This window comes from Fundulus heteroclitus, chromosome 11, assembly GCF_011125445.2.
Source record: "Fundulus heteroclitus isolate FHET01 chromosome 11, MU-UCD_Fhet_4.1, whole genome shotgun sequence".
NCBI lineage: Eukaryota > Metazoa > Chordata > Actinopteri > Cyprinodontiformes > Fundulidae > Fundulus > Fundulus heteroclitus.
Window position 1 is genome coordinate 26,226,279 of NC_046371.1, and position 26,992 is coordinate 26,253,270.

General features: G+C 43.1%; 1 protein-coding gene across 3 annotated transcripts in view; it reads right to left on the reverse strand.

Moving 5' to 3' along the window:
• Positions 1-26,992, reverse strand: part of LOC105929366 (Down syndrome cell adhesion molecule-like protein 1 homolog) — a 91,322-nt gene that overhangs the window by 15,536 nt on the left and 48,794 nt on the right. Inside the window, exons 4-19 of one of the 3 annotated variants that reach the window (XM_012867104.3) lie at positions 21,347-21,493; positions 20,977-21,255; positions 18,453-18,728; positions 18,030-18,326; positions 15,954-16,226; positions 14,430-14,714; positions 14,218-14,337; positions 13,951-14,127; positions 13,201-13,400; positions 10,910-11,006; positions 10,649-10,777; positions 10,393-10,560; positions 10,235-10,305; positions 8,264-8,504; positions 2,531-2,677; positions 1,205-1,360 (exon numbers count right to left, since the gene is read on the reverse strand). In XM_012867104.3, coding sequence (XP_012722558.2) covers positions 1,205-1,360; positions 2,531-2,677; positions 8,264-8,504; positions 10,235-10,305; positions 10,393-10,560; positions 10,649-10,777; positions 10,910-11,006; positions 13,201-13,400; positions 13,951-14,127; positions 14,218-14,337; positions 14,430-14,714; positions 15,954-16,226; positions 18,030-18,326; positions 18,453-18,728; positions 20,977-21,255; positions 21,347-21,493 — 3,063 coding nt within the window. Of the gene's footprint in view, positions 1-1,204; positions 1,361-2,491; positions 2,678-8,263; positions 8,505-10,234; positions 10,306-10,392; positions 10,561-10,648; positions 10,778-10,909; positions 11,007-13,200; positions 13,401-13,950; positions 14,128-14,217; positions 14,338-14,429; positions 14,715-15,953; positions 16,227-18,029; positions 18,327-18,452; positions 18,729-20,976; positions 21,256-21,346; positions 21,494-26,992 lie in introns of those variants that run through there. The other 2 variants (XM_012867103.3, XM_036143281.1) reach the window with 2 other exon arrangements.

Below are 26,992 nucleotides of genomic sequence, written 5' to 3' on the forward strand. Positions count from 1 at the left end.
TGCTCCATAAATATAACTCAGGCCTGACAGTGGGCCTCATCTGGGGTTTATAGAAGGAGACCCAGCCCCATAAATCCATCCCCTAGTTCTTCTTTTTATCATCCAAGAGGCCCCCCCAGACCTACCCATTCACCCAGTTTAACCCCTTTGACTCCTCAACCCTACACGTGACATTAGTCGGCATGAAAACAACATTAACTAAGAAAGCGTTGATGTAGCCAAGGAGGTCTTAAAGGAGGGAGGCGGGGGATGAGATCCAGGGGAGAATGGTAGGTGCACTCTTTGATGGGACGGATCATGGTGGCTGCGGCTGCAAAGGAGTGGCAGAGGAGGCAGCGATCATTACCATAACTGGACCGCCATGTCAAAGTAGGAGTGGCAGAGAGACAGAGAGAGAGAGAGGGGAAGGATAAGTCCCATCTGCTGCCCAAAAACCTGCCCCAGACTCCAGACAGGCAGGCGGACTGTCTGCCACGGCCGGCTAGCACAACCAAAACGATGAGGAGGAGAGGCGCAACGCTGCCGCATTAACAGCCACATCATGGCCACGGTATGAACCAGTGTGCCAGTCAGAGGAAGATGTGTCACACCCAAATTAATACCAATACAAAGGGATCTGTGATCTCCCCCAGAAAGAAAATTCCTTATCTCTGTTTTTCTGTAACAACCCCTGATGCTTTTCACCCTTCAGCCAAAGCAAGACGGAGTGATCACTTTTCTATCTTTGCATCTTCGGTTCACGCCGCCCCTCCTCTTTCTTTATAAAGAGACATGGATCTGGCTGTAATCCTGCCTCCAATGGTGTAAGCACAAAATTAATTCTCTCTAATCCATGCAGAGTTAATCCTTGTGCCTGTGGCAGGAGAGGATGCAGGCCGGAGCTGACGGCTGACTCCTGGATGCAATACGCTCGGAGAGAGGACCCTCCTCCTGCTTCTTTTCCAGCGCCCCCACCCCCCCCTAGCGCCCCCCCCCCCCACCACCAGCCCTCCTTCAGCCTCGAGCCGTGGACCCAAAGCCTCTTAATTCTCATTAGCACTGCTAATGGAGCTTCCCAACACAAATGGGCTTTTGTCATGGGCTAGAGATACAACACGGCGTGCTTTTTGTTATCTGCCTCCTATTCAACGCAGCTATTGACATGGTTAGAATTTTGCTTGCTTAACAGTGTTTGGACAAAATAAATTAGAAACAATACACTCACGGTCCTCGCGTGTCTGGATGTACAGGACATTGCTGCGAACTCCGTCACCGGCCTGCGTGTAGGCCAGAACCTGAACGCTGTAGTTGGTGAACTTCTCGAGCCCTCGCAGCTCCACTTGTTCACGTGTGGTGGTGATGTTCTGCATTTCTCCCCATTCTGATCAAAAACAGGGTGAAAAAAAAAAGAAAGTTCACATTGGGCTGAATCGTCTGAGACTACACTTTTATGACAACATGCCAGGGTCAGAGTGTTGCAGTAATTAGGAGAAAGTAATACAGACATAACATAATACACACACACATACACACACACAGTATGTTACACTAAATGCGCAGTGCCTTGCAAAACCACTTCGTACTAGGTCTGCGCAATATTGGAAAATCCCGTGCTGCCGGTGGTATTGATAAATAGTCGGATGCAATAATTCCACATTTTCATCACTCATGTGGCTCAGAACTGTTGCCTTGCAGCAGGGAGGTTTGAATGGGTTCGGATCCTGACCAGGATCTTGCTGCATGGAGTTTGCATTCGTGGGTTCTCCCCAGCTTCCTCCCAAAGCCCAGAGACATGAAGGTCAGGTTAATTGGCCTCTCTAAATTGTCCCTCAGTCTGAGTTTGTGTGCAGGCTTGTAGGTCCTGCAAATGCTACTTGCTATATTTCTCCCCACTGGCTTTCCCCCTTACCAGTTTTCCATGAAGGCCAGAGTTGTGGAGTGTCAATTGTTGTTCCTTTGAGAGAGTCTCCCACCTGAGTTGTGGATCTCTACAGCTCCTCCAGAGCTAGCATGGGCCTCTTGGCTGCTTCTCTTATTAATGCTGCCCAGGCTTGTAGCTCTGTCACACACTCTTTCTATTTTCTGATAATGAATTACACACAGGTAGACTCCATTTACTCATTGGATGACTCCTGCTGTTGCACTGGAAATCTTTTTTATTCAAATTTTTTTATTTTTTCAGAGTAAGTGCGGAAAATGCACACCAAACTTTCCAGATTTTTTTTTTTTTTTTACACATGTATCATTTTCCTTCCACTCCACATTTGGTTTTGGTTTATTACATAAACTCTCCCAATACAACGATAATATCTGTTGGTGCAACATGAACGCGAGACGAGGTTTTGAGGGTATGAACTCGTTTGCAAGGCACCGGCAAGAACTAAGTCCAAAGAAACACAAAATGCTTTATGAGAACGGTACGAACAAGCACAAGCTCACAACACTGACACACGCGTGTGTGACTCTGAGGGTGGTTTTCGGTGAATGTTAGAATGAGATAGGTGATAATTACTCTGCATCGGCCACTGGGCCCGGCCCCCACAGCACCCACCTCCGTCGGGGAAGAGGGACCAAAACACAACCCTGTAGCCTTTCAGCACGCCGTGCAGCGTCATGCGCGGCGGCTCTGACCACGTGATCACCGCCTCGTCCGACGTCACCGAGATCGCCCTGACGTTCTGTGGGGGCTCGCTCGGCACTGAAAAAACAAACAAAAAAAACAGCAACAAAACAACAACGGAAGGTCAGTGCAAATAAACGGGCATAAAATAAAATACTGGGTTTAATTTAAAGGTTAACGCTATGTGCCCAAAAAGACTTGACAGATCTGGCAGAGCAGATGGCACCTTAAAAAGTAAGGGATAACTAAATATCATCAATCATAGGCAATCTCAGCTAAAATACTGCCCATTTCGCCTAGATCATTGTCAGATCGCGGACTTCCTGTTTGCGGTAAGGCGTATTGCGTCACTTTCTGTTGTTGCTGTGTGAACGACGGAGCTTTGCTCCAGGCTCTCTCGCTTTTTATCTTTAAACCTCTTTGCTGTAACATGTGTTTCCAAACATAAGCACTTTTAAAACATTGTCTGTGGCTGCTCATCACGTTTGGGAACTCCTCGTGTTTCACACGGTTTGTTCTTTGGCGTGGTAATAGGGCGTTAGCCTAGCTTTAGCCTAGCGTTAGCCTAGCGCTAGCCAAGCCTTAGCCTCATAATGGCTTCTCCGGCTCTGACTAAGTCTCCTATCTGCTGCTCTCTGTGTCAGATGTTCAGTTATTCCTCTGCCTCCTTTAGTGATGATGGTACATGTAATAAATGTAGTGTTTTTGTAGCTTTGGAGGCGAGGGTGTCAGAATTGGAGACCCGGCTCCGTGCTGTTGAAAAACCAGCTGATAGCCGCTCTTTTGCTAGCGCGGAGCCGCATAGAGTAACTTCACGTAGCGAACCTAAAGCAGTAGCACCCAGCCAGCCTGGTAACCAGGCTGGCTGGGTGACGGTTCGTAGGAAGCATAGCTCTAGATTACAGACCCCAGATCACCACCAACCCATCTGCGTTTCTAATAAATTTTCCCCTCTGAGCGACAATCTCGCCGAGGAGCCGACCTTAATTATTGGCAGCTCCATAATGAGAAATGTGGCACTAAAGAAACCAGGGACCATAGTTAAATGCCTACCAGGGGCCAGAACAGGCGACATAGAATCCTACCTAAAACTACTGGCTAAGGATAAGCGTAAATACCGCAAAATTGTTATTCACGCTGGCGGTAATGACACCCGGTCACGCCGATCAGAGGTCACCAAAGTTGGTGTTGCTTCGGTTTGTGAGTTTGCTAAAACTATGTCGGACTCTGTAATTTTCTCTGGTCCCCTGCCTGATCTGACCAGTGATGACATGTTTAGCCGCATGTCATCATTCAACCGCTGGTTGTCTAGGTGGTGTCCAGAAAACGACGTGGGCTACATTGATAACTGGAGAACTTTCTGGGGAAAACCTGGTCTGATCCGGAGAGACGGCATCCATCCTACTTTGGATGGTGCAGCTCTTCTTTCTAGGAATCTGGCCGGATTTATTAGTTCTCCTAAATGCTGACAACCCAGGGTCCAGACCAGGAAGCAGAGCCGTAGTTTAACACACCTCTCTGCAGCTTCTGTACTGTTACCCACCCATTATCCTATTGAGACGGTGTCTTTCCCACGGCCAAAACTTAACAGATCAAAAACTGATCTAAAAGGAACAAATCATAAAAATCTAATAAAAATCAATATGGTTCACCTTGAACCTAAAAATAAAATAATAAAATGTGGTCTATTAAATATAAGGTCTCTCCCTCCAAAGACTTTGTTAGTTAATGAATTGATTTCTGATAATCAGATTGATTTGTTTTGTCTCACAGAAACCTGGCTACAAGAGGACTACGTTAGTATAAATGAGTCAACCCCCTCCAGTTATTCAAATTTCCACATTCCCAGATCTGTGGGAAGAGGAGGAGGAGTGGCAACTATCTTTCAGTCTGATTTATTAATTAGTCCCAGGCCAACTAATAATTACAGTTCTTTTGAACATTTAACCCTCAGTTTCCCTCATCCAAACTGCAAAGCAGTAAAACCTCTTCTGTTTGTTGTTTTGTATCGTCCACCAGGCCCTTACACTCAGTTTTTGGATGAGTTGTCAGATTTCTTATCTGATTTGGTGTTAAATACTGATAAGGTTATTATAGTGGGTGATTTTAACATCCATGTTGACACTGAATGTGATAACCTTAGTGTAGCCTTTAAAACTATCCTAGATTCAATTGGTTTTGTTCAAAATGTGCATAAACCGATGCACTCTCGGCTCCATACTTTAGACCTTGTTCTGACATATGGCATTGATTGTGAAGAATTAACAGTATTCTCTCACAACCCTGTCCTGTCTGATCATTTCTTAATAACATTTGAGTTTAATCTAACTGAATTCTCCACCCCCAAAAGAGGGTTCCATTATAGTAGATTTTTATCGGATAATGCTGTATCAAAACTTAAAGAGTCTGTCCCCTTCTTAATATCCTCAGTATTGCAGAAATGCCCTGTAGATGGCAGCATTGCTGTTTCTTCCCATTCACAAATCGATACCTTTGCTAACAATGTGACTTCCTCATTGCGTTCTGCATTAGACAATGTAGCTCCCTTGAAAAAGAAGGTGATTATTCACAGGAAGCTGGCTCCTTGGTTTAATTCAGAGCTGCGTTCCTTGAAGCACAATGTTAGGAAATTGGAGAGAAAATGGCGCTCTACACACCAAGAGGAATCCTACTTAATCTGGAGGGACAGACTATTGTTGTATAACAAGACCCTCCGCAGAGTTAGAGTAGCATATTTTTCATCATTAATTGAAGAGAATAAAAATAATCCTAGATTTCTCTTTAGTACAGTTGCCAAACTTACCCAGAGCCACAGCTCTGTTGATCCATCCATTCCCTTAGCTCTTAGTAGTAATGATTTTATGGGATTCTTCATAAATAAAATTGATGCCATTAAAAATAAAATAATTGGCATCCTCCCAAACATGATTACCTCGTCCTCAGTAAGTGAGGCAGCATTGGAGGAATCTTTAGAATCTGCGCAGTGTTTGAACTGTTTAGAAGCAGTAGAGCTTTCTGAGCTATCTAAAATTTTAGCTTCATCTAAACCTTCTACCTGTATGTTAGACCCAATCCCAACCAAGTTGTTTAAGGACATATTCCCTTTGATCAGTGGCACTATTTTAGACATGATTAATCTATCCTTAGTAAATGGATATGTACCACAGGTTTTGAAAGTAGCTGTTATTAAACCTTTACTTAAGAAACCTTCTCTTGATCAAGATGAGTTAGTAAATTACAGACCTATATCTAATCTTCTTTTCTTATCTAAAATTCTTGAGAAAGTAGTTGCTAATCAACTTTGTGAACATTTACAAAGTAATGACCTACTTGAGGAGTTTCAGTCAGGCTTCAGAGCTCATCATAGCACTGAAACAGCTCTGGTGAAGGTCACTAATGATATTCTCATGGCCTCAGATAATGGACTTGTGTCTATACTTGTCCTGTTAGATCTCAGTGCTGCATTTGATACAGTTGATCACAATATTCTCCTACAAAGACTTGAACATACTGTAGGGATTAAGGGGAAAGCATTAGGCTGGTTTAAATCTTATCTGTCAGACAGATTCCAATTTGTTCATGTTAATAATAAATCTTCCTCAAACTCTAGGGTCACCTGTGGAGTACCACAGGGTTCAGTCCTTGGACCAATTCTCTTTACTATATATATGCTTCCGATAGGCAAAATTATCAGACAGCATGGGATTAATTTCCACTGTTATGCTGATGATACTCAGCTATATTTATCCATAAATCCTGATGAATCCAATCAATTACTTCGACTGCAGTCATGTCTTGATGACATCAAAAGCTGGATGACTTTAAATTTCCTGCATCTAAATTCTGACAAGACCGAAGTTTTAATCTTTGGGCCAGAGTCCTCAAAAAATAAACTTCTTAACCAATCACTTAATCTGGGTGGTGTTAACCTGGCCTCTGGTAATAAAGTAAAAAATCTTGGTGTTATTTTTGACCAAGACATGTCATTTAAATCCCATATTAAACAGGTTTCCAGAGTTTCCTTTTTTCACCTCCGGAATATCGCCAAAATTAGAAACATTCTGTCCAGGAGTGATGCTGAAAAACTGGTCCATGCATTTGTTACTTCAAGGCTGGACTATTGTAATTCTTTACTATCAGGAAGTCCACAAAATGCAGTTCAAAGCCTTCAGCTGATCCAAAATGCTGCAGCAAGAGTTCTGATGAAAATCAACAAGAGGGATCATATTTCTCCAATTTTAGCTTCCCTTCATTGGCTTCCTGTTAAATCAAGAATAGAATTTAAAATTCTTCTTCTAACGTATAAAGCCCTTAATAATCAAGCTCCATCATATATCAGAGCTCTGATTACCCCGTATGTTCCTATCAGAGCACTTCGCTCTCAGACTGCAGGTCTGCTGGTGGTTCCTAGAGTCTCTAAAAGTAGAATGGGAGGCAGATCCTTTAGCTATCAGGCTCCTCTCCTGTGGAACCAACTCCCAGTTTTGGTCCGTGAGGCAGACACCCTGTCTACTTTTAAGACTAGGCTTAAAACTTTTCTTTTTGACAAAAATTATAACTAGTGACTCATGTTACTCTCAGCTACCTTTATAGTTTTACTGCTATAGGCTTAGGTTACTGGAGTATATCAGGATCTAATTTTCTCACTATATTGAGTTCTACTGTTCTTCAATTATGCATTATGTGTTGTCATTTCTGCTTTAACTTTCTGTTCTCTCTCTTTTCTCTTCATAGTAGGTACACCTGGTCTGGCATTCTGTTAACTGTGACATCATCCAGAGAAGACGGCTCACCTGCTACTACCATCTAATGTAGAACAGATTACTAGATCAATGTGTGCTTCTGTGCTTTTTTGTTTCTCTTGTTGTGTCTCTGTTCTGTCTTCTGTAACCCCAGTCGGTCGAGGCAGATGACCGTTCATACTGAGCCCGGTTCTGCCGGAGGTTTTTTTTTCCCGTTAATGGGTGGTTTTTCTTCCCACTGTCGCTTCATGCTTGCTCAGTATGAGGGATTGCAGCAAAGCCATGTACAATGCAGATGACTCTTCCTGTGGCTCTACGGTTCCCCAGGAGTGAATGCTGCTTGTCGGGACTTTGATGCAATCAACTGGTTTCCTTATATAGGAAATTTTTGACCAATCTGTATAATCTGACCCAATCTGTATAATATGATTGAACTTGACTTTGTAAAGTGCCTTGAGATGACATGTTTCATGATTTGGCGCTATATAAATAAAATTGAATTGAATTGAATTGAATTGAAATAAACCAGTCATGGTTAGACGGGTAAAAAGAAGCTAAAATGTACAAAAGGTTTTGAGTTATTTCACAATTCTGTGATCCGTAATTCTGTATACTTTTGAGTCATAGTTTTGATGTCTTTACTCTGTACCTGCAATGAAGAAAGTCATAAAAATAAGAAAAAGCCACTAAATGACAACTGTGAGCCCAAACGGTTGACTAGTAGCTTAACTGCTACCAGTCTGTAGAGAAGTAATTCAAATGAAGCATTTTAAAAAACATCCTTCTGGACATCCAGGAGTCTTTGTCAAGTCTCCTGGAAACGTTTTCAGAGAAAAGATATCCTTCTAGACCCTTTTTATTCCCTGTCACACCCCCGCCACATCCAAATCTACTCCGTCATTCCTCTTTTTTTCCATCATACCATCTTCCAGTGTCGTGGCGTTGATCTCGGTGCTGGACGGTCCAGTTCCAGCCCTGTTGAAAGCCTGGACAACCACGCCGTACTGAGCAAACTTCTTCAAGTTGTCCAAGGTGTACACCTCACTGTCCCCTGTGGCTTTCATCTCCACGATGCTGTACTGGCCATTGCTGCCTGGTCCGTTCTCTCTGTAACCGATCTGATAGCCTCGGATCACCCCGTTCTGCAGCTCCTTCTTGGGGGCCTGGGTGTTTTGGAGGAAAAAAGAAGTTCATTTTGGAACAGAAACCGAGTCTGGATGCCATGAGTCAAGCGATACTTGGGTTTGATGTTTGTCCTTTGGGCTTTTTGAGTCTATTTTTTCCAAATGGCCTTAATTTCAGTTCCAGCTTGTTTTTGTGGCTGTGCACCGTTTACTAACCTGCTGTAGGCTTGGTGCTGCATTCAGATCTACCAGCAAGAAGTGGGAACCCACTTCGACCAAATGAACCATAGAATCACGGCACAGTTGTTTGGGTGTCTTATCGTTTGTATATTCAAGAGTATGAACATATCTAGGCTGACTAGAAATCAGTAATAAATGTTTTCTAGGAGGACAGGTGTCATCTCCAGCTGGTTGTTAAGGAATGTCTGTTCCAACTGTATCTTTTTACATTTTTATTTTCAGCTCTTCATAAAGAATACGCTTACTCACTGTCTGTATTTTGGTTCTCTAATCTTACGTGACTTAGGGCTAAGAAACGGCACCACATAAATCTAATGGATACTTTGAAACTGTATGCGTTGCATTGAGATTTTCCAAAATGTCTTGGCCACGACAGTTTTTAAAATGAGGACCAGAATAATATCTATTAGTGTTGTTGCCCATTTATAAAAATTCCAATATTTAAATTTGTGAAATAAAAACAGCCAGTAATTTAGTACTATTTGACTATTAGTTAGTTTCAACTACTTTAGCGATATTTATTATTCTCTATGTCTTCACATTCTCTAAAAAAAACTTAAACAGCCAAGACACATAATAGTTGATTTACATGTATGTAGTGTCACAACTCCCAGCTAATGAGTTTGTCAGTTGTTAACCTGCTGCACAAAATGAACATCTGGTTTTATTATAAACTGATCAGGTGATGATGTGTCTTTTACCTCTCAAAATCAGTAAACTATGCTAGTAGAATACATGATTTAATTCCTTTCTTAACACCTGCTGTATCTGACTTGATATTGCTTAATGCTCGCCAGAAATGAGCATTTTTATGTTTTAACATTAAAAAGTATCGTCTGTCTGTATACTGTCATGTTCAAAAGTCTTTTTGTAACCCAATTAACAAAGGTAAACTCATTATTTAATTTCCCCCAGACTGATGTTTTAAACCCTTATTTCTGGTAATAACAGTGATTTATCTGAGCTTTATGAAAAGTATGTTTAATACTTTCTTAAAGGTAGTTATTTTCAAAAGGTAGGAGCTAAACTGATGGAAAATGATCACTATTAACAAAACTTTTACTTATTTTGATCAGTGATTTTGTTTAAAAAAAAAAACATGTACTGAGCATGTGTGCATTCCCACAAAAATGCAGTGATTGTGCATTTAGGATTTTGGCACAAATGCATCAAAACGTGTGAAATTCTGTACATATATGATTAATTCTGTTTTTGTAAGAAGCAACATTTGGACATGTGAATGTTTTTAAGTTCTGAAAAAGGTTTAAAAAAAAAACAGTATATCTAATATATCTTCCAGTCTTAAAACCTACACTTCAGCACTTTTAGTTAAAACATGTTGCTTTTCTTGAGATAAAAAAAAGTCAAAACATACAAATCTTAAGAGACAAAGCTGCTTTTCATAAACTGCAATACAACAGTATCAGCCTTTTCCTGGTATTTAAGTAATTTCCTACATCTAAAAAAAATATTCATGGTCTAAGATGACTAACGGATGTTAAAAATACAAGACAAACATGATTTATTACCCTCCATGTGACTCGTATGCTCTGAGATGTCATCGGCTGAAGGACGACGTCCATCGGAGGGCCATCAGGTGCTGTTTGATCAGGATTCATCGTTAGAACAGTAAATCCTAGCCAAACACGACGAACAGGCCGAAAACCTGGGAAAATCAAACACCTACGTGCTTCCTCGGTGCTGATGGTGAGCTCTTTGCTGGGGAGGCTGCGACCAATTTTGTTGTAGGAGTACATGCGGATGCTGTACACACACGCTGGATGCAGCTCCACAATGTTGGCCTGGTTGTTCGTAGGCGAGATGTTCCTGGTCGTGTACATGTGATCCCAAGAGTCTGTCGAACATGAGCAGAATTAAGGTTTCTTAACAAAACCCGTGCAGAAAAAAAGAACAGATGAAGGTGCAAATCTGAGCCGTTTTACCTGATTTATTCTTGTACTCTATGTCATAGCTGGTGATGATGCTGTTGCCGTCGAACCTTTGGATCCAGCGCAGGTTCATGCTTCTGTCCTTCACTTCCCTTACCTCCAGCTCAGGAGGATCTGGTGGTTCTGTGTTTAAGGGAGAGGAAAAACGGGACAGTTTAGTTATTGCGTTGCAGAATCTTGGGATGTTCATCCGTACAGCATGTGCAGCAACACATAAATGATGTTATTTAGACATGAAAACAAAGAAAAACAAACCTTGCACTGTGAGTTGGATGAGCCCGCGACCCTCTCCATAGGAGTTGATAGCGTGGCAGGAAAAGAAGACAGAATCTCCTCGCTCAGCTGGGTTTAGCTGAAAGGAAGAGCACCAAAAAAGATTTGTACATACCACAAATTGTACATACCAGCTTGGGCCTCAGACAGATTCTTTATTAATATGCAATATTCAGTATTGGGCTTAAAAAACAGCTCTTAATAGGTCGCATATGTTTTACTGGACTACTGTTAACTAAAACACTTTAATTTACCTTTGAGAAACACAAACACACAGCAGAAAGCAAAACATAGTCTTACCTGCATTACTAAAACTTCCCAAATAAATTATGCAATGTCATTTAGAGACAAAATTTATGTATATGCATTAGTTTTCATAACCATAAAAACACTTTCCACAGTTTTTGTGTGAAACTCCTAAATTTCTTTGTATTTTATTCTGATTTTATTTGAGGTGCCATTTACAGGTGGGAGAAACAGTTGACAGGACAAGTGTTAGCTGAGATGTCCAGAAATCTGGCCTTAACAGAAGAAAGGCACCCAGGAAACCCCAAAATAAAAGCCATGTAGGGGACATAGCAACCATGTGAAAGAAGAAGAATGGTCAGAAGACAACAAAATGTTACTTCTAGGTAGACATGCAAAACACAATATGTGCCAAAAAAACTAAAGATAATAATCACAGTGGTGGTTTGTCAATAAGGGGAGCTCTGGTGGCGCCCCCATCAAAATCGCAGGAGAACAGTGCAGATACAGGAAATACATAAATTATGATATAAAAAGTAATTATCAGATCTGTTCTCTTAGCATTTTTTTCAGCATTCCCATTCCATGTTGGCTTTTATCGAGGTTTATGTTTTTGTGTAAGTCTTGTTATTTACCGACACGGGAGGCTTCCATGTGACTTCATGCCGGTTTCTAATTGGTTACTTAAAGATTCTCCTCAGGGTGCAGCTCTCAGCACCCATTGCCAATCCGCACTTTTTGTGTCATTCCTTCATCTAATCAGATTAATCCATCATACCTGTCAAACAAAGCCACGCCCCTGGCAGCCTAGAGGCGCAGGTGCGCATGCTCCTCAAACATACAGATGCAAACAGAAGAGCCAGACAGCAACAGGACATGAGAGCAAGGCAGAGAAACACAAGCGGCCAAAGGAATTTAGGCTGGACTGACCAGACTTAAATATCCTGTTTTAGTTTTGCTCCATTGGCTAACCTGTCCATTTTAGGATAGATTCATCTGAGTCATCAAGCTTTCCTATTTGAACCAGGTTCTTGGGGTTAGACAGTCAACATTTGCAGGGACAAAATAAAAATGTTACTGTTTTTTTCTGTGGCCGCACCTCGACCTCGACTCTCAAATCAGCTTCCACTAGATCTTTAATCTAAACCTCAACTTGGCCTTTTTAAATCAAAGCTCAAGAACATTTTATGCAGACAGGCTTTTAATACTTACAACTGCGGGGGCACCACTGGTCGTATTGACCTTGTTTTAATTATTTTGTTTCATCTACATTGTTTTTTAACATGGTTTTTCATGTTTTCCTTTATTTCCCTGTGTGGTTTTGTTGTTATATATTGATTTTATTGAGTGATCTGGTCTCCGTTGTTGTGAATGTGGTAAGGGCTATACAAATGAATGATTGATTGATCGACTGATTACAGTTAGGTTTATTTTTAAGTTGAGTTTATTGTTGTGCTGTAATTTCTAGTGGAGCATCGTGGGGATCCTTTCTTCAGCAGGGAGAGATGAGCTGGTCTTAACTGATGGGAAGATGGATGAAGCTCAATAAAGGGTGATATGAGGGGATAACCTGTTAGACTCTTCAAAAGATTTAAAACCAGAGCTATTTAACTATACTACAGTTGAATGGTTTATATCTCAGCATATTCACGTGTTAGAATGGCAGCGCTCAATGTCCAGGCCTTAATCCAGGTTAGAATCCCTGGCGTGACCTGAAAACTGATGCTCACAAATGCTCCCCAATCCATCTGACTGAGCTTGGCTTATTTTGGCAAAGCAGCTATATTACAGTTGACGGTGGTTCTCCAAATTACTGACTGAGGAAGGCTGTTCACATCATCCGTCAGCCCGTCCATTCAAAGTGTTCGGCTTTTTGCCGGAAATGAATGACAAAAACCGTGCGTCGTTTTCCCTGTGTTGCTCTAACGCATACGAGCTCATCACGATGTTGATGGGTTATAAACAGGTTCAAATAACCCCTCCCCGTTTATAAAAAAAAAAAAAAAGGCTGAGCTTTGTAATCTCACCTTCAGGGTGGAGATGACTTCATCTCCCTTCTTGTTGATGGTGATGGAGTACCGGGGGTTTCTCTCTGCATCGATGACTGTGTCTCCTCTCTCCCAGCGGATAATGATGGGCTGCTCGCCCCGTGCTGTGCAGTTCAGCTCCTTGGTCTGGCCCTTCCTCGCCATGGTGGTGTTGGGGTGGCTGGTGATCATGGCGGGAACTGAGCAGATCCACAGACATGTGTCAGAGTAATGAATAGTTTTATATGGAGTAATGAGGTGAGGGATCGGGGCTGTGGTATTGGAAACTGTGGATACGATACGAATGCACGGATATCACTATTCTGGCTCTACGTTCCCTGGTGTCATTTCACGCTTCAAGCCTCAGTGGCTCCCTTACGTCACACCCTACTTCCCTAGTTCAACCTCTTCTCCAAGATTTCTGCTCTTTCCTTCTCCTATGATGCTCACATGTGGATTATTGATTGAATGGGGATCCTGTGGTTATGTTTTTATCACTAATTCAGCAGCCTCCTTTTCTCGCAAAACATTGAGGAGCACCCAAACTGACAGCCTCTACGCAAAAAATCAATGGCCAGGATACCCCCAGTTAGAGGTGTGCAGGACAGAGAGGAGATTTTGCTGTGTTTAGTACAAGCTGAAACAGCCTGGGGCAGGAGTGCACCTTACAAGACGGATCCCTACGATCCAGCAGATGTGCTTATAAAAGGAAACGCGCTTGAGCCGGCGGAAGAACTGACTGACACTCACTCTTGACTGTGAGGATCATGCTTTTACTGATGTCTGAGCCAACGCCGTTGGAGGCCTGACAGAGGTAGTACCCTCGGTCGTCCTCAAGGACATGTCGGATGAGTAAGGAGCCGTTGGACATGATCTGGATACGGCCGGTGAGCGGGACGGGGTGGTACTGCTGTGGGTTTCCGACACCTGCAGACGAGAACATAAACCATGCAGGGAAAGCAAGTCAAAGCCTTCAGCTTGCACTGTTTGTACGAGGACGCGAGTGCTAATTTTTACCTTTAGCATGCTTCCACATGACTTTTGGAGGTGGGTAGCCGTCTACAGAACAGTTCAGAACTCCAGCCTTTCCATAAATGCAGTCCTGGTTGTTGGGTTGAACCACAAAACGTGGCGGCACTGAGGGGAAGACAGGAGAGGTAGAGGAGGGGAAACAATCATGCCTCTGTAAGCTCGCCTCGCACGTTTGAGGCACTTGCCCAGCCCCTCACCGGTGACAATCAGCTGTCTCTCCCAGCTGACGTTGGCTGCGGCGTTGCTGGCGATGCAGGTGTAGTTCCCGTTGTGCTTCAGTGTCACCTTGGAGATCTGCAGGGAGCTCATGAACTCTTTGGTCTCTATTGCGACGCCAGAGGCGGAGCCTGGCACTATGAGCTGGCCGTCTTTGTGCCAGGTGATGCGTATGGGCATGTCCCCGGACGACACCACGCAGGCGATGTACATGAGCTTCCCCACTGAGGTAGAGGGGATGTCGAAGGGCTGGATGAGCGGGGGCACTAGGAGAGACGGGGGAGAGCACACATAGAATCAAGAGGAATAAAGGCAGCGATAGATGGAGGCAGTGTGGCCATCTGGAGCAATGCTGAAAGAGATAGAGAAGGTCATTGGCCAGTGGGCCCCGTCTTTGCTGCCACCCTCCCTTTAGCTCCCCCCCCTCCACCCCCATCTCCTGCAGCCCATAATAGCTGCTCTGGTTAGAGTCCAATTGGCAGGGGGAAGTCATTCGGTTGCCATAGAGATGGAGGTTGAGGTGGGGGTACTACAGCTGAGACATCTGGGGGATTTAATCTAGGCTTCATTATTATTCATCTAATTAAATCAGAGACACACTCACACTCAGGCACATGCACACACCCTTAAACACCTCTGCAGCTGCCGTGCTACCATCGTTAGCCGACTCGCAGGCTGAGCAACATAACGACACAAACATCCGAAATTTACAGCCGAGGACGCGAATCTCTAAACGCCACCATTCTGCGTCAAAAAAAATCATTGCAAGTTGTCATGAATATTATTCATTTATTACAATGAGACCAATTTAGAAGAGTCCTAAATTGTATTCTACCCTTAGAAACAACATGCAAAAAGCTTGGTTAAGAAAAAAAAAATAAAAAATTCTGATCATTTAGATGAATATTTCATAAGATACTTTGTACAACTAATTTTTGTTAAAACCGCTTAGTTCTATTTGTACAGTCTCTCTAGTATAGATCATCCAATGTCCTAGGTCCTCTCTTATGCCCGCTTCTTGTCAGCGCTTACTTCATAGGGTTTCTATAGGACTCAAGTCTGAAGACTGAGATGAACAAGGTGGATTTTGTGTCTGATGAACCATGTCTGGTCATACGATTTGGACCAGCCTGTTGGGAACCCCCCAACCCCCACCCCACCCCAGTAATGACACATTTCATGTTTGCTGACAGAGGTCCAGAGATTTGTATTTAAAATCCTGGTATTTCAAAGAGTTTATGATGGCAGCTACATCAAAAGGGCCCAGAGAATCACGGATCCTCCACCGTACTTAATGGCTGGCATTAGAGGCGTTATCATTTGTCTTGAATGTTTTATTCCCTAAATAACTAAAATAAACAGCATACACTCTTATTACTCAATGCTTGTTTGTTCAATGTTGGAATAAAAGACAAGTTTCAAGGTATTTTACACATCTTTATAATTTACAATTTATACAAGCTGGCTTTTTAAGATGGATAATTATACCCTCTCTTCACTCTTACCTTTAACTGTTACGTGAACGGTCTGATTGATTGAGACTTGGGGCTGGATCAAAACGCTACACAAGTAGGTCCCTTCGTCGGCGCCCTTCTGCACGTCCGTGAGCCTCAGGGTGCCATTCTCGAACACCACTTGACGGTGATTATCGGGCAGCTGCATGCCGTCCTTCAGCCACTTGATTGAGTAGTATGGGTACCCAATCACGCGGCACGTTATATATGTGTTTCTGCCCGCCACTGCTGTGATGTCTCGCATGGGTCTAATTCGAGGCGGACCTGGAGACACGGGGAAGAGAGGGAGGGGATGGAGGGGGAGACAGGGACAGACCCGAAAGTAGGAGAACAGGGCGGATGAGGTGACAGAGGTCATAGGGGGCAGCCAATGGGGACGAAAGGGTGAAGAGATAAAAGTTGAGGAATGGAGTGATTGGGGCAAGTTGACAAGTGGAGAGGAAGGTTAGTTGTGCCCCCATTACTAAAATCTGACTGAGGGTATTTGTTAATATCTAATTATCCTAAGCAGGCTTGCTATGGATCTAAATTAGTAAACACAGAAAGAAACTAGCTAGCTAGCTACATTGGCTTGATAGTTGCACTATATTGGCAAAAATATTTGCTCATCCGCCAGCACATACGCAGGAACCTGAGGGACATTCTGTGGGGTTTAACATGATGTCGGTCCACCCTTCCCTGCTATAACAGGTGCAACTCCTCTGGGATAGCCTTTCGCAAGGTTTGGGAGTGTGTTTATGGGAATCTGTGACCGTTTTAAGATTTCCTTCACTAAGACTAAGGGGCCGAGCCCACCTCTTGAGAAGCAGCGTCGCATCATAACTTTCTCCGCCTCTTGATTCAACACAGTCAGACATGTCACATTTGTCTGACAGCTGCCAAACCCAGACTGGTCCACTGGACTATTAGATATGCAGACATGATTTGTGGCCCCCAGACAAAGTCGAGCAGCGCCAAGCTTAACATTACTGCGTCTGACACTGTGGATTGCACTTGGTGACGTAAGGTTTGGCTGCAAGTGTTTGGCTATGGAAAGCTATTCCCTAGAGCTCTCTGATCACAGTTCCTGAGCTAATCTGGAGGCCACAGAAAGTTTAGAGGTAATTGAACCTGCAGAGTTGTTGACCTCTGCACACAATGCTCCCCGGTACTGCTTTGACATTTTATGTGCCCTACCACTACATCTCTACGTTGCTGTTGTTTCCAGTTGCTTCCTCCTTATTATACCACAAACAGTGGTATTAGGTGGACGTGTTCCACAAGTCACACTCAGCTACAGAGCCATGCTGGAATTCACTGAGCTCCTGAGAGCAACACCGTGTTTCGCAAATGTTTTTTTAAGCAGCTTCGTGCCTAAGTGCTGGGTTTTCTACACCTGTGACCACGGAGGTGATTAGAACACCTGGATTCAGTCATTTGGATGGTTGAGCGAATACTTTTGGCAACATAGTGTAGATAGATGCAATCATGGGAAAGGAAGAGCATTCCCATGACTGTGTTGACAGACATAGAAAAACTAAGTACACCCCTTGGTACAATGGCTTGTACATAAAGTAGTATTCTTTCTCTGCCGCTCTTCAGCTCATTAAGATTGGCACAAATATCTTTATACATCCCATTCTAACAGACCCACCAAAGCATTTCAGCGATTATGGGGGCCGTCTCTGGAAATCAAGCACACATCCGCACTCCTCCACCACCGTGCACCAATAGTTAGCGGGATGTGTTTGTGCTGATGTGCTTTGTTGGCGAAATAAAATTCGTTAAAGTCTGCTGATGTCTTCCTGGCTTAGCATTGCAGTAAAACAAACCTGCGCTCTCCTTTCCCTTTGAAATGTTGTGAAAGCAGCAAGGGTGGACTTAGTTTTTAGATAGATAGATAGATAGATAGATAGATAGATAGATAGATAGATAGATAGATAGATAGATAGATAGATAGATACATAGATAGATAGATAGATAGATAGATAGATAGATAGATAGATAGATAGATAGATGTTAACTAAGCCCTGCGTGTTTGTATAGAGTCAGGTGTGAGTGCATTTATATTGAAAAGCAGACAGGCACCTCTTACGTTTATGCGCGCTTGGTACTCGGCGCTACCGGCCGAGTTGCGTGCGACGCAACGATACACTCCCCCGTCTCGAATGAGCGGACTGCTGACGTTGACGTGAGACACGGTCAAGCCGTCCGACAGGGTGTACTGGCTGGTCTTGTAGGTGGAATCTCGCACCACGGACTCCTCATCCAAAGTCCAGGTGATGGAGGGTGGCGGGGCTCCTTTGGCGGCGCACATGAGGGAGAAAGGCTCGCCGGGGTTCACCACCCGCTCGCTGAAGGAAGACACAATACGAGGAGTACCATCTGAGGGGGGACCGAGAGGAAAAGAGGAAATGAGTTTAAGCCAAGAGAAGCCAAATCATTTAGTAGATTCTTTTGGTAAACAGAGTCTCCACTTATTGAGTGTCCCTATAGCCGTTGTCCACGCACCCTCTAAGAGAATAATGGAAAAGTCCTGAGCTGTGTGACCCTTTCGGGAAGCAAAGCACTGGTAGGCTCCGGAGTGGAACTTCTGAGCTGCAGTGATCTGCAGGGTGTCGTTGTGTTGTCCCTGTATGGAAATGTGCTGGTCGGGAACAATAGGCTCAGTGTTCCTGTACCAGGTGACGGTGTACTCTGGAGAACCCTCCACGGTGCAAGTGAAGAACAGTGTGCTGCTGATGCCTGTTTTCATGTTCTTTGGAGACAGCGTCACTCTCAGTGGATCTGGGGGAAAAAAAGAAAAAACAAAAAGCACATGATGTCAGAACAAACATCCTGAAGGTATGACCAGAAATGCAAAGCAAAACTATGAGTTGTTATCTTTTTTTTTTTGTCTTTTTACACGTCTGAACACAATCAGTTGATTGTGACAAACGCAGTACGTGGTTCTTAAATGGTCTTTCCTATGAATGTTAGTAAACCAACTAAGGATTTCAATTGGATTATATAAAAAAAAAAGTTTTACTATGGGATATATACTATATGGACACTGAGTTTACTCTTAAAGGAGCCTGATTAGAGATTGGCCAGTCAAAAAATAAAATTCGGATTCATTTCCGACAAGTAAACGCGCCATCCTTGCAACCAAGTTGCACTTACAACTTCTGTCCTTGGTGTTCAAAGCATTGCATATATTTAAAAGCCTCGGTTCGCTATAATCAGCATCAGTAAGGTGTTGAAATATGAAAATCTGAGGAAGCATAAAAAGTGCGAGAACCGTCCAAAAAGAAAACCATTTTCTAGTCGTATGGCCATCATTCAGACTCAGACGTTAGGCATCAGCAGGTAATAGAAAACTGAACGTAACAGAGCAAATTTGCTCTATTTTACTCTTTAAAAAGAGTCCAAATCTGTCCGTCATCAAAGTAGACCCTTACTACTATTACCAGCTGGATTGATAACAGTGCTGATCATACAAATCGCTAAGAATCTACAGCTGTGTAACACAAGCTGCTCTCTCTCAAACACACAGGGTGATGTAGCCTGTGCTCTTGATATAAAGGATTAATAGTGATCAAACGCAACAAAAAAGATTCTTAAGGGTCCCATATAGTTAGAATAAATCAAAAAAAAAATTTAACATTGTAACATGCAACAGTAAACCACAACTCTTCACATAAAAGGCCAGACGCAGGTTAAAAATCCATTGTATAAAGATTCATACTATCTTGTGATACAGTGTACATTGCCTCTTTAGCCGTGCAAAAAAAAGTAAAAAGTTAGTTATTTCCAATCTTTCTTGAAGATGAGTAAAAGAGGTACCCTGCGATTTCTTTTCATTAGGTTTTGTCTGCATGACCTGGAGGATTTCACTGCACTACGAAATCTTCAGTCATCCGGAGAGAACGCTGAAGGTTTGAGCTGTTTTTAAGAATCCATTGTTTGATCTCATTTCTAGGGTGCTTCAATTTACTGTTTATCCCCAAAAAAAAGAGAAAGTTTAGCCTGCTGAGATCAACATCAGCTTCGCAAAACCACGTGGTTAGAAATCAGCCCCAAAATCTCTGATCAACGCAAATCTACTAAAATTAAAAAAAATCTTTCTTCATTATTATCTAAACAAAAAGGGAAACTCTGAAGCCATTACACTGGCCTCATCGTGACACCCTGATTTAAATGTACAGTAGGTGTTTACATCCGAGCAGACGGCCAGAGAGGGCACAATCAGCAGTGGTGACTCAATCAGTTCGACACACTCATTAAAAAAGCAGCTGGAGATATCTCTTCACATCTCTGTCCACTTGTGTGTTTAGAAGTGTGCCTGTGTGTTAAGGGGAGTATGTGTGTGTGTGTGTGTGTGTGTGTGTGTGTGTGTGTGTGTAAATGTCAGTGAGCAATAAGGCAGCTGGTGGTATATGCTGGGGGCATCGCTGTGTCTCCCAACCCCCCCCCCCCCCCCCCCCCCCCCGCCTCCCTCTCGCCCTGTCAGAGTCACAGAGTGTGCTGCCATGATGTGCCCACTGGCAAAGCCTACTCCCTTTCCATTCCCTCCTCGCGTCTCGCCTCCCCTGCCTTTGTTTCTTTGTATACTTCTCACAGTGTACGTAACCTGCTCTTATTATCCTGTTATTACATCGCAGATAATGTCATTCCAACACTGTCTGGACATCTGATTGTCCCTTCTGTGACCCCCTCGTCTTCCTCTCCATCTTCCTCAGCCTCAGTGTGTGTGTGTGTGTGTGTGTGTGTGTGACGGTGAACGGCGCTGGCAGCTGTGTTATGGAGTCACACTCGGCAATTTACTGCCCCTGTCTCTCTTTTTGAGGCCTGATATGATGGGGCACGGAGCAGCTCCCATGCATTTGTTAGCGACACACTCGAAGTGTGATCGCTGGCGAGTCGTGCCTCAAACCAAAAAAGAAGACAGCTCAGAAATGTGTCCCTCTGCCAGGATGATTCACTATGAAGACACGGTGAGAAAGTGTCAGGTTATTTGTCTGCGACTGTGTGTGTGCGTGTGTGTGTCACACACCTATAACGTGAAGCTGTCCAGACACCTCCTTTGAGCCAAAACTGTTGGTGACCTCGCAGGCGTAGCTGCCGCTGTCCTCCTGCCTCAGGTCGCTGATGGTCAGCCCAGTCAAGCGCCGAGTCCAGCGGGCGTCTGAGGGCAGCGGTCGGCCATCTTTCAGCCAGCGCACGGTGGGGCTCGGGTAGCCGCCCGCTATGCAGGGGAGCTCGATGCTCTGGCCTGCGTACACCTCCCCCGCTTGGAAGCTGTCCAAGATGGTGGGCGAGGACTCGCTGGGGTCTGGTGGGTAGAGATTTGGTTACAATTAGTGATGATGTAAAAACATAAAGAGAACAATACAGGAAGGAAGCTGATCAAAATAGGCGCTGACCCATCACTGACAGCCTGGCCCCGTTGCTTTGCCGCGTCTCGCCACTGTACTTGTGCTTGGTGATGCACCGGTATGTGGAGAGGGCATCCTCTTTCTGAACGTCAGAGATGTACAGAGCTCCAAAGGAGGTGAGAGAGAACCTGTTACCTGAGGACGACACCGTCAACAAAGACCGAGGTTAATTAGCAATAACCAAAACTCAATTTAGTCTCATTTTATGAAATGCTAAACAGCACACAGCAAAAAGAGTGTTTCTCTTTGATCTGCAGGTTCAGTGAGGAGCGACCAGAATGATTTCCATCTCCTAAAACTATGAGAACTAACAGAACCTTTTTTCTTACTTTCCCCAAATACCGAAGTTTACAGACATGAAGAGCGTAATGCCTTGAAGCAACTGGGGAAATCCCCAGATGCTGATGTCATGGGTAGAGCACCCTAACATTTGGGAGATAACTTGACAGACGTGTGGTCGTTTTTATTCACATACGCCTCAAACACACCGCCTCCATGTGAGAGGTCATGGGAGAATCAAAGAAAGTTAGCCAAGATATCAGGGAGGGAATTGTTGACTTCCACAAGCTTGGTTCATCCTGAGGAACAATTTTCTAAAAAAGGAAAAAATTTAGTCTGGTTAGTGCCGGACACAGTGAAAAGGGGTTAAATGTCTTTTTATACAGTGGCTGTTTCTCAGCATGCGTACAGGAGCGTTCTTCAGACTGACCGCTTTCCCAGAATGCACCGCGGCCGCAGCTTGATTCTGTTTTTCTTTTTTTTTTTTTTGATTTTTTTTAGGCTTTTTTAGATTTTAAAAATGCTTTCTATAAAATATGGTGTAGTGAATAAATAGTTTTGTATGTTAAAAAAAAAGAACTTAAATTATAATTAATTTAAAACACAATATTACCTCTCACATTCAACAATGAACACATTATTCATACAATTATTTCATTTTATGATCAATATAAGTAATAATTTATTATCTAAAGACTGATACTAACAGGAGGTGAAATGCAGGTCCAGACGAGCTGATGTCACGAGTACGCTTCTGTTCCGATACACAGAGATACGTTCTGCGTGCTCCCGTTCTCCTCAAAGTCCATACTTGACCAAGAACGGACTTTGGGGAGAACGCGAGTCCGTACTCGTGTACTTGTGAATTGAGAAACGGCCAGTGTGTGTAAATATTCGAGTATGACAGAACAAGTGCAAGTATATAAAATAATAAGTGCATTCTATTAACAGTGGGATGCCAAATCTGTGTGGCACGAGCCGCTTTTATTTTAAATGTGTCCAATGGCAGCAGGTCAAAATGCCCATGAACAGGGTGCCAGGAGCCTCAGTTCCTGCTGTAGGATTGAAACCGACCCTGGGCAGAGGAGGGACATTCCAGCGACCCTTTCAGCTCCCCTCACTATCCTCTGCAGGGCCCCTCTATCTGTCATTTCTCAGCTGCAATGCTTCCTTAATATGGGGTGCGTATCAACCGACTTCTATCCACAGCTCCGCAGAATGTGGTGAGGATGCTAACAGGGAACAATGTCGTGATTTGTTTTTCCACGAGCATCCGCTACAAAATAAAATGTGCTCTCCCGGTCCCTCGTGCTCTCTCACTCTGGAACAAATACGTTGTGCTTATTGCTAAAGCGTGCTGTGCGGAGAACCAACAGCTGCCGGAGCAGTTGTCCCTACCTGGCTAATGATGTCGCCTCCAAAAAAAACCTGGCGCTCGGTCAAGAGCTGGAGGACAAACTTCGGTCACTTGAACCAAACGGATTGTCTCGCAGTTCACTGAGCCCAGTCCCTACTCTTCCACAAAATCCAAATGATAACTAATACAACCTTACAGACGACATGCTACACAAGATTATCAAGTGACAACATTGTGGGGAGCAAACAAAGGCTGCTGTGGAAATGCAGCCTGCGCCTCCTCTAAGGTCAAGATGTGAAAAAAATAACTCTTATTTTTTTCTGTCAGCTTTTTTTATTTAGTGGCTGAGCTAAAAAAAGCTTCTCTCCAACACAATAACCCGTGTAAAAAAAACAAAAAAAAACAAACAATTTCTTCATATTTTCATTTTCCACAGCAAATATATTTTAGATAAGAGTTTGTGTGTGTGTTTCCGTCGTACTCCCAAAAATTGCTGGGTTCTTTGTTTTTGATTGCATCCGTTTCCATAGAACGAAATAAGCCCACTAAAATTTAGTTTAGATGTCTGCTTTGTATGTGCGTGTGCAAGTTAACCAGGCCTTTTTATGCAGCTTGCACAACTATAGGAACCCACATCCATCTCCGTACCACGCAAAAATCTACGGGGTTATGACGTTGGAACAGAAGTTGGGTAGTTTCAACCAAACATCGAGTTAAAACCTGTGACCCGGTTTGTTGGGTTGGAGTAGAAGGAGCTTCATCGTTCTTCACAGAGCACCATGTTGACTGATCAGACTTCACTGAAACGCTGCTACAGGATGAAACATAAAGTGGTAAGATAGTAACAATATGCCATTTAATGGGTTGTGTAAAGGACTTAAGTACACACCAGAGAACAAGTTAACTTAGCTTTTCACCCGTTACGCCCAGCGAGGCAATCTGTCACCCAATGGCATCCTCAGCCCTTATGGTCTCATTAATTGTGCTCTGTATATAGTACCAGATCAACACAGATCAGGTCTATACATCGTTCCTTTTATTCTAAAAAAGCTATAGCCTTAAGGTATGTGTAATATTTACACAGTGGGAAGCCATTTCTGTCTCTGCGTTGTCTTCTTCTCTCCCCTCTGCGGAGTTATGCCTGGTATGCTCATATTCACACCTCTTATTGGCATGGGCCAGTTACAGATCTGAAAAAGTTCAATTATGAAGTCCCTTTAAAGAGGACATGCCATACTTTTTAATACCTTCCTTTTTAGGTTGAAATCATTCAGTAGTGGTTTATAAAAAGTGTAGCTGCAAGGCTTTGGTCTCAGTTGTTGTTATTGTAGCTCCACTGGCTCCTCTGCTATCCCTGTTCTGAGGTGTGTTTGACAATAACTCATTTTGGTGCTGTTTCTTTAAATGCAAAGGAGGAACTTCACACCCCAACCTTGGGGCTGACTTTACATCTTTGTCACTACCTGTGACTGAAGTACAATTTAATTCTTGATTTATCCAAATATCTTAAGCTAAACAAAAACTGATTGGTCAGCTGTTGTAATGAGTGCATAAAGCAGCTAATCTTCTTTTTAAACAGAGTGACTGTAAACTCTCTCACCTGTACTCTCTTGCTCTCCATATCTGTTTCCATATCTTAAAATCGAAACAATAAATACACGTCACAAACAACACAAGACCTGTAATTATAAATGTAACATTTTAACGGCAGCTGCGTAGTAGCCGTGGCTTTGCTATTTAAAATATGTTCTACTTTTATTTAAGATCTTTGTGTTACATTGGTTCCCAAAATTATTCAGACATGTTTTCAGTTAAACAACATGTTTCCTCTCACTGGTAGTAATATTAAAAGGTTGCGGTCCATCCTGATTTGAATCTCATTGAGAATTTGCGGAGGGAGGTAAAGATTAGGGTGATGAAAATGTGGCCCTCCAACTTCAAAATCTTGCAGCTCATCACCAGATAAAGTGTTAATACCAGTGGGAATGTGAAAAAAGCGGGTCAGCAATTCTAAGAAGGGTTTGATTGCTATAAGGCCAATAAAGAGAGAAGAAAGCAGACGTGGCCTTCATGTTTGTGACGCCACTCTATATCATATTTGAGTTTTAGGGGTTAAAAAACTAACCCTGTATGCTGGGTCAAACTAGTAACTCAATTCTGTTAGCTGTTAATTGATCCAAGTGTGACGAGGATTGAGTTTACCAAATAACCCAGATTTGACTGTTTTTAAACCAAGTGTTTTTTTAGAGTGTACATTTTCTTAAGTTTACTTTAAAAACACAGCAGTTCCAGTCAATCTTTATCCACTCCTCCATCCCTTCTTCCTCAGTCTTCATAATTCTGCAACCACTTTGGAAAACCGTGGGCAGTCTTGATTAAACGATTCCATTCTTGATAAAGTTATAGCATAAAAAATTATGTATTGGGTAGGGGATTTTTCAAAAATTTCCAGCCCATCTTGCGCTCAATTTTAATTTGTTAAATATCAAACACCTCGTGCTCTTTAGCATCCCAACCGTCAGCAGCTTGTGTGTGCTCGAGTGTATGTAAGCGTAAGTATGCTTATAAGCATCAATATTTGACCTAAAATGCCTGTGTTTGTCAGTCAGGAGGCTGAGCTGATGCGGTGAAGGTGGCAGTTAAGGACCGCGTGTGTGTGTGTGTGTGTGTGTGTGTGTGTGTGTGTGTGTGTGTGTGTGTGTGTGTGTGTGTTTCCTCTCACAACATCATGACCTTAGAGGAGGCACAGGCTGCAATTTCACAGCAGCCTTTGTTTGCCCCCCAGAATGAAGCCTTACAGGATAATGAGCACTTTAAGGCTGCTACTCCCACAACACCGAAGACATGCCTGTCACAACACTCTGACACAGGCAGGGAGAGAGAGGTTGCAGGAGAAAAGGGGGGAGTCAGCTGGATCTGTCAAAGCCACATTTTTTTTTTTTTTTTTTTTTTTTTCTGGTCTCGGTCCCCAGGTCCTCTGCAGTGGGCTGCGTTCGTCCCATCTGCGGCTCCTGAAACGCCGCTGATTACACAACTCGCCTAATCCCTTTCGCTGTCTGTCCATCCTGAGTCGTTTGCTAGCAAAATCTTGAGATGACTCTCCTCCCGTCTTTGTGTGAACTCTCACATCGTCTGCCTCACCTCTTTTATCTCCCTTGCTTATGCAAGCCCCCCCGGTCTCTAAGCAGAGTGTCAGACGGAGTAAAATATTAATTGCTAAATCTGAAATCACTCTGCTCCCTCAGTTTTTATTCATGTTGACTTGACTGGATAATGAGACGCGGAGCCGGCGTGCATCACATAAACAGATAGATGTGCACACAAAACACACACACATACGCAGGTGCAGCAAAATGTGCGAAACCCCATGCCTACAGGTGTGGAGTTAATATCTTTCATTTAGCTGTAATTCAGTTGATCTGGAAAGAAAGAAAGAAAGACTTAACTTTTCCTGACCAGTCAGAGTTACCAGATTTGTCTTTACTTCTAAATGCTTTCTTTCTGTTATCCTTCTACAAGCTTCTCACAGCAGCTCGCTGGATGTTTGGCCCATTCCTCCAGACAGAACTGCCGTCACACCGCAAAAAGGAAACTAAAAGTAAGTAACATTTTCTTGAAATTTGTGTATTTTTCCTTGATTTGAGCAGGTAAATAACACTATTTGCCAATGGAATAAGATTTTTGCACTTAAAATAGGAACAATCCATCGCCAATGTCTTATTTCAAGAGTAGAATTCCTAATTAAATTATTTTAGCGGTAAAAATACTAATTCCATTGGCAAATAGTATCATATAGCTGCTCAAATCAAGGAAAAATACACCAATTTCAAGAAAATTTTACTTGCTTTTAGTTCCTTTTTTGCAGTGTACTGGGTCAGGCTGTAGGCCACATTGCTCATGCACGACTTTTAGGCTCCGCCTACAAATTCCCGTAGAGCCTGAGATCATGGCTTTGTAACGGCTACTCTAAAACTTTGATTTTGTTGTCCTCAAGTTAC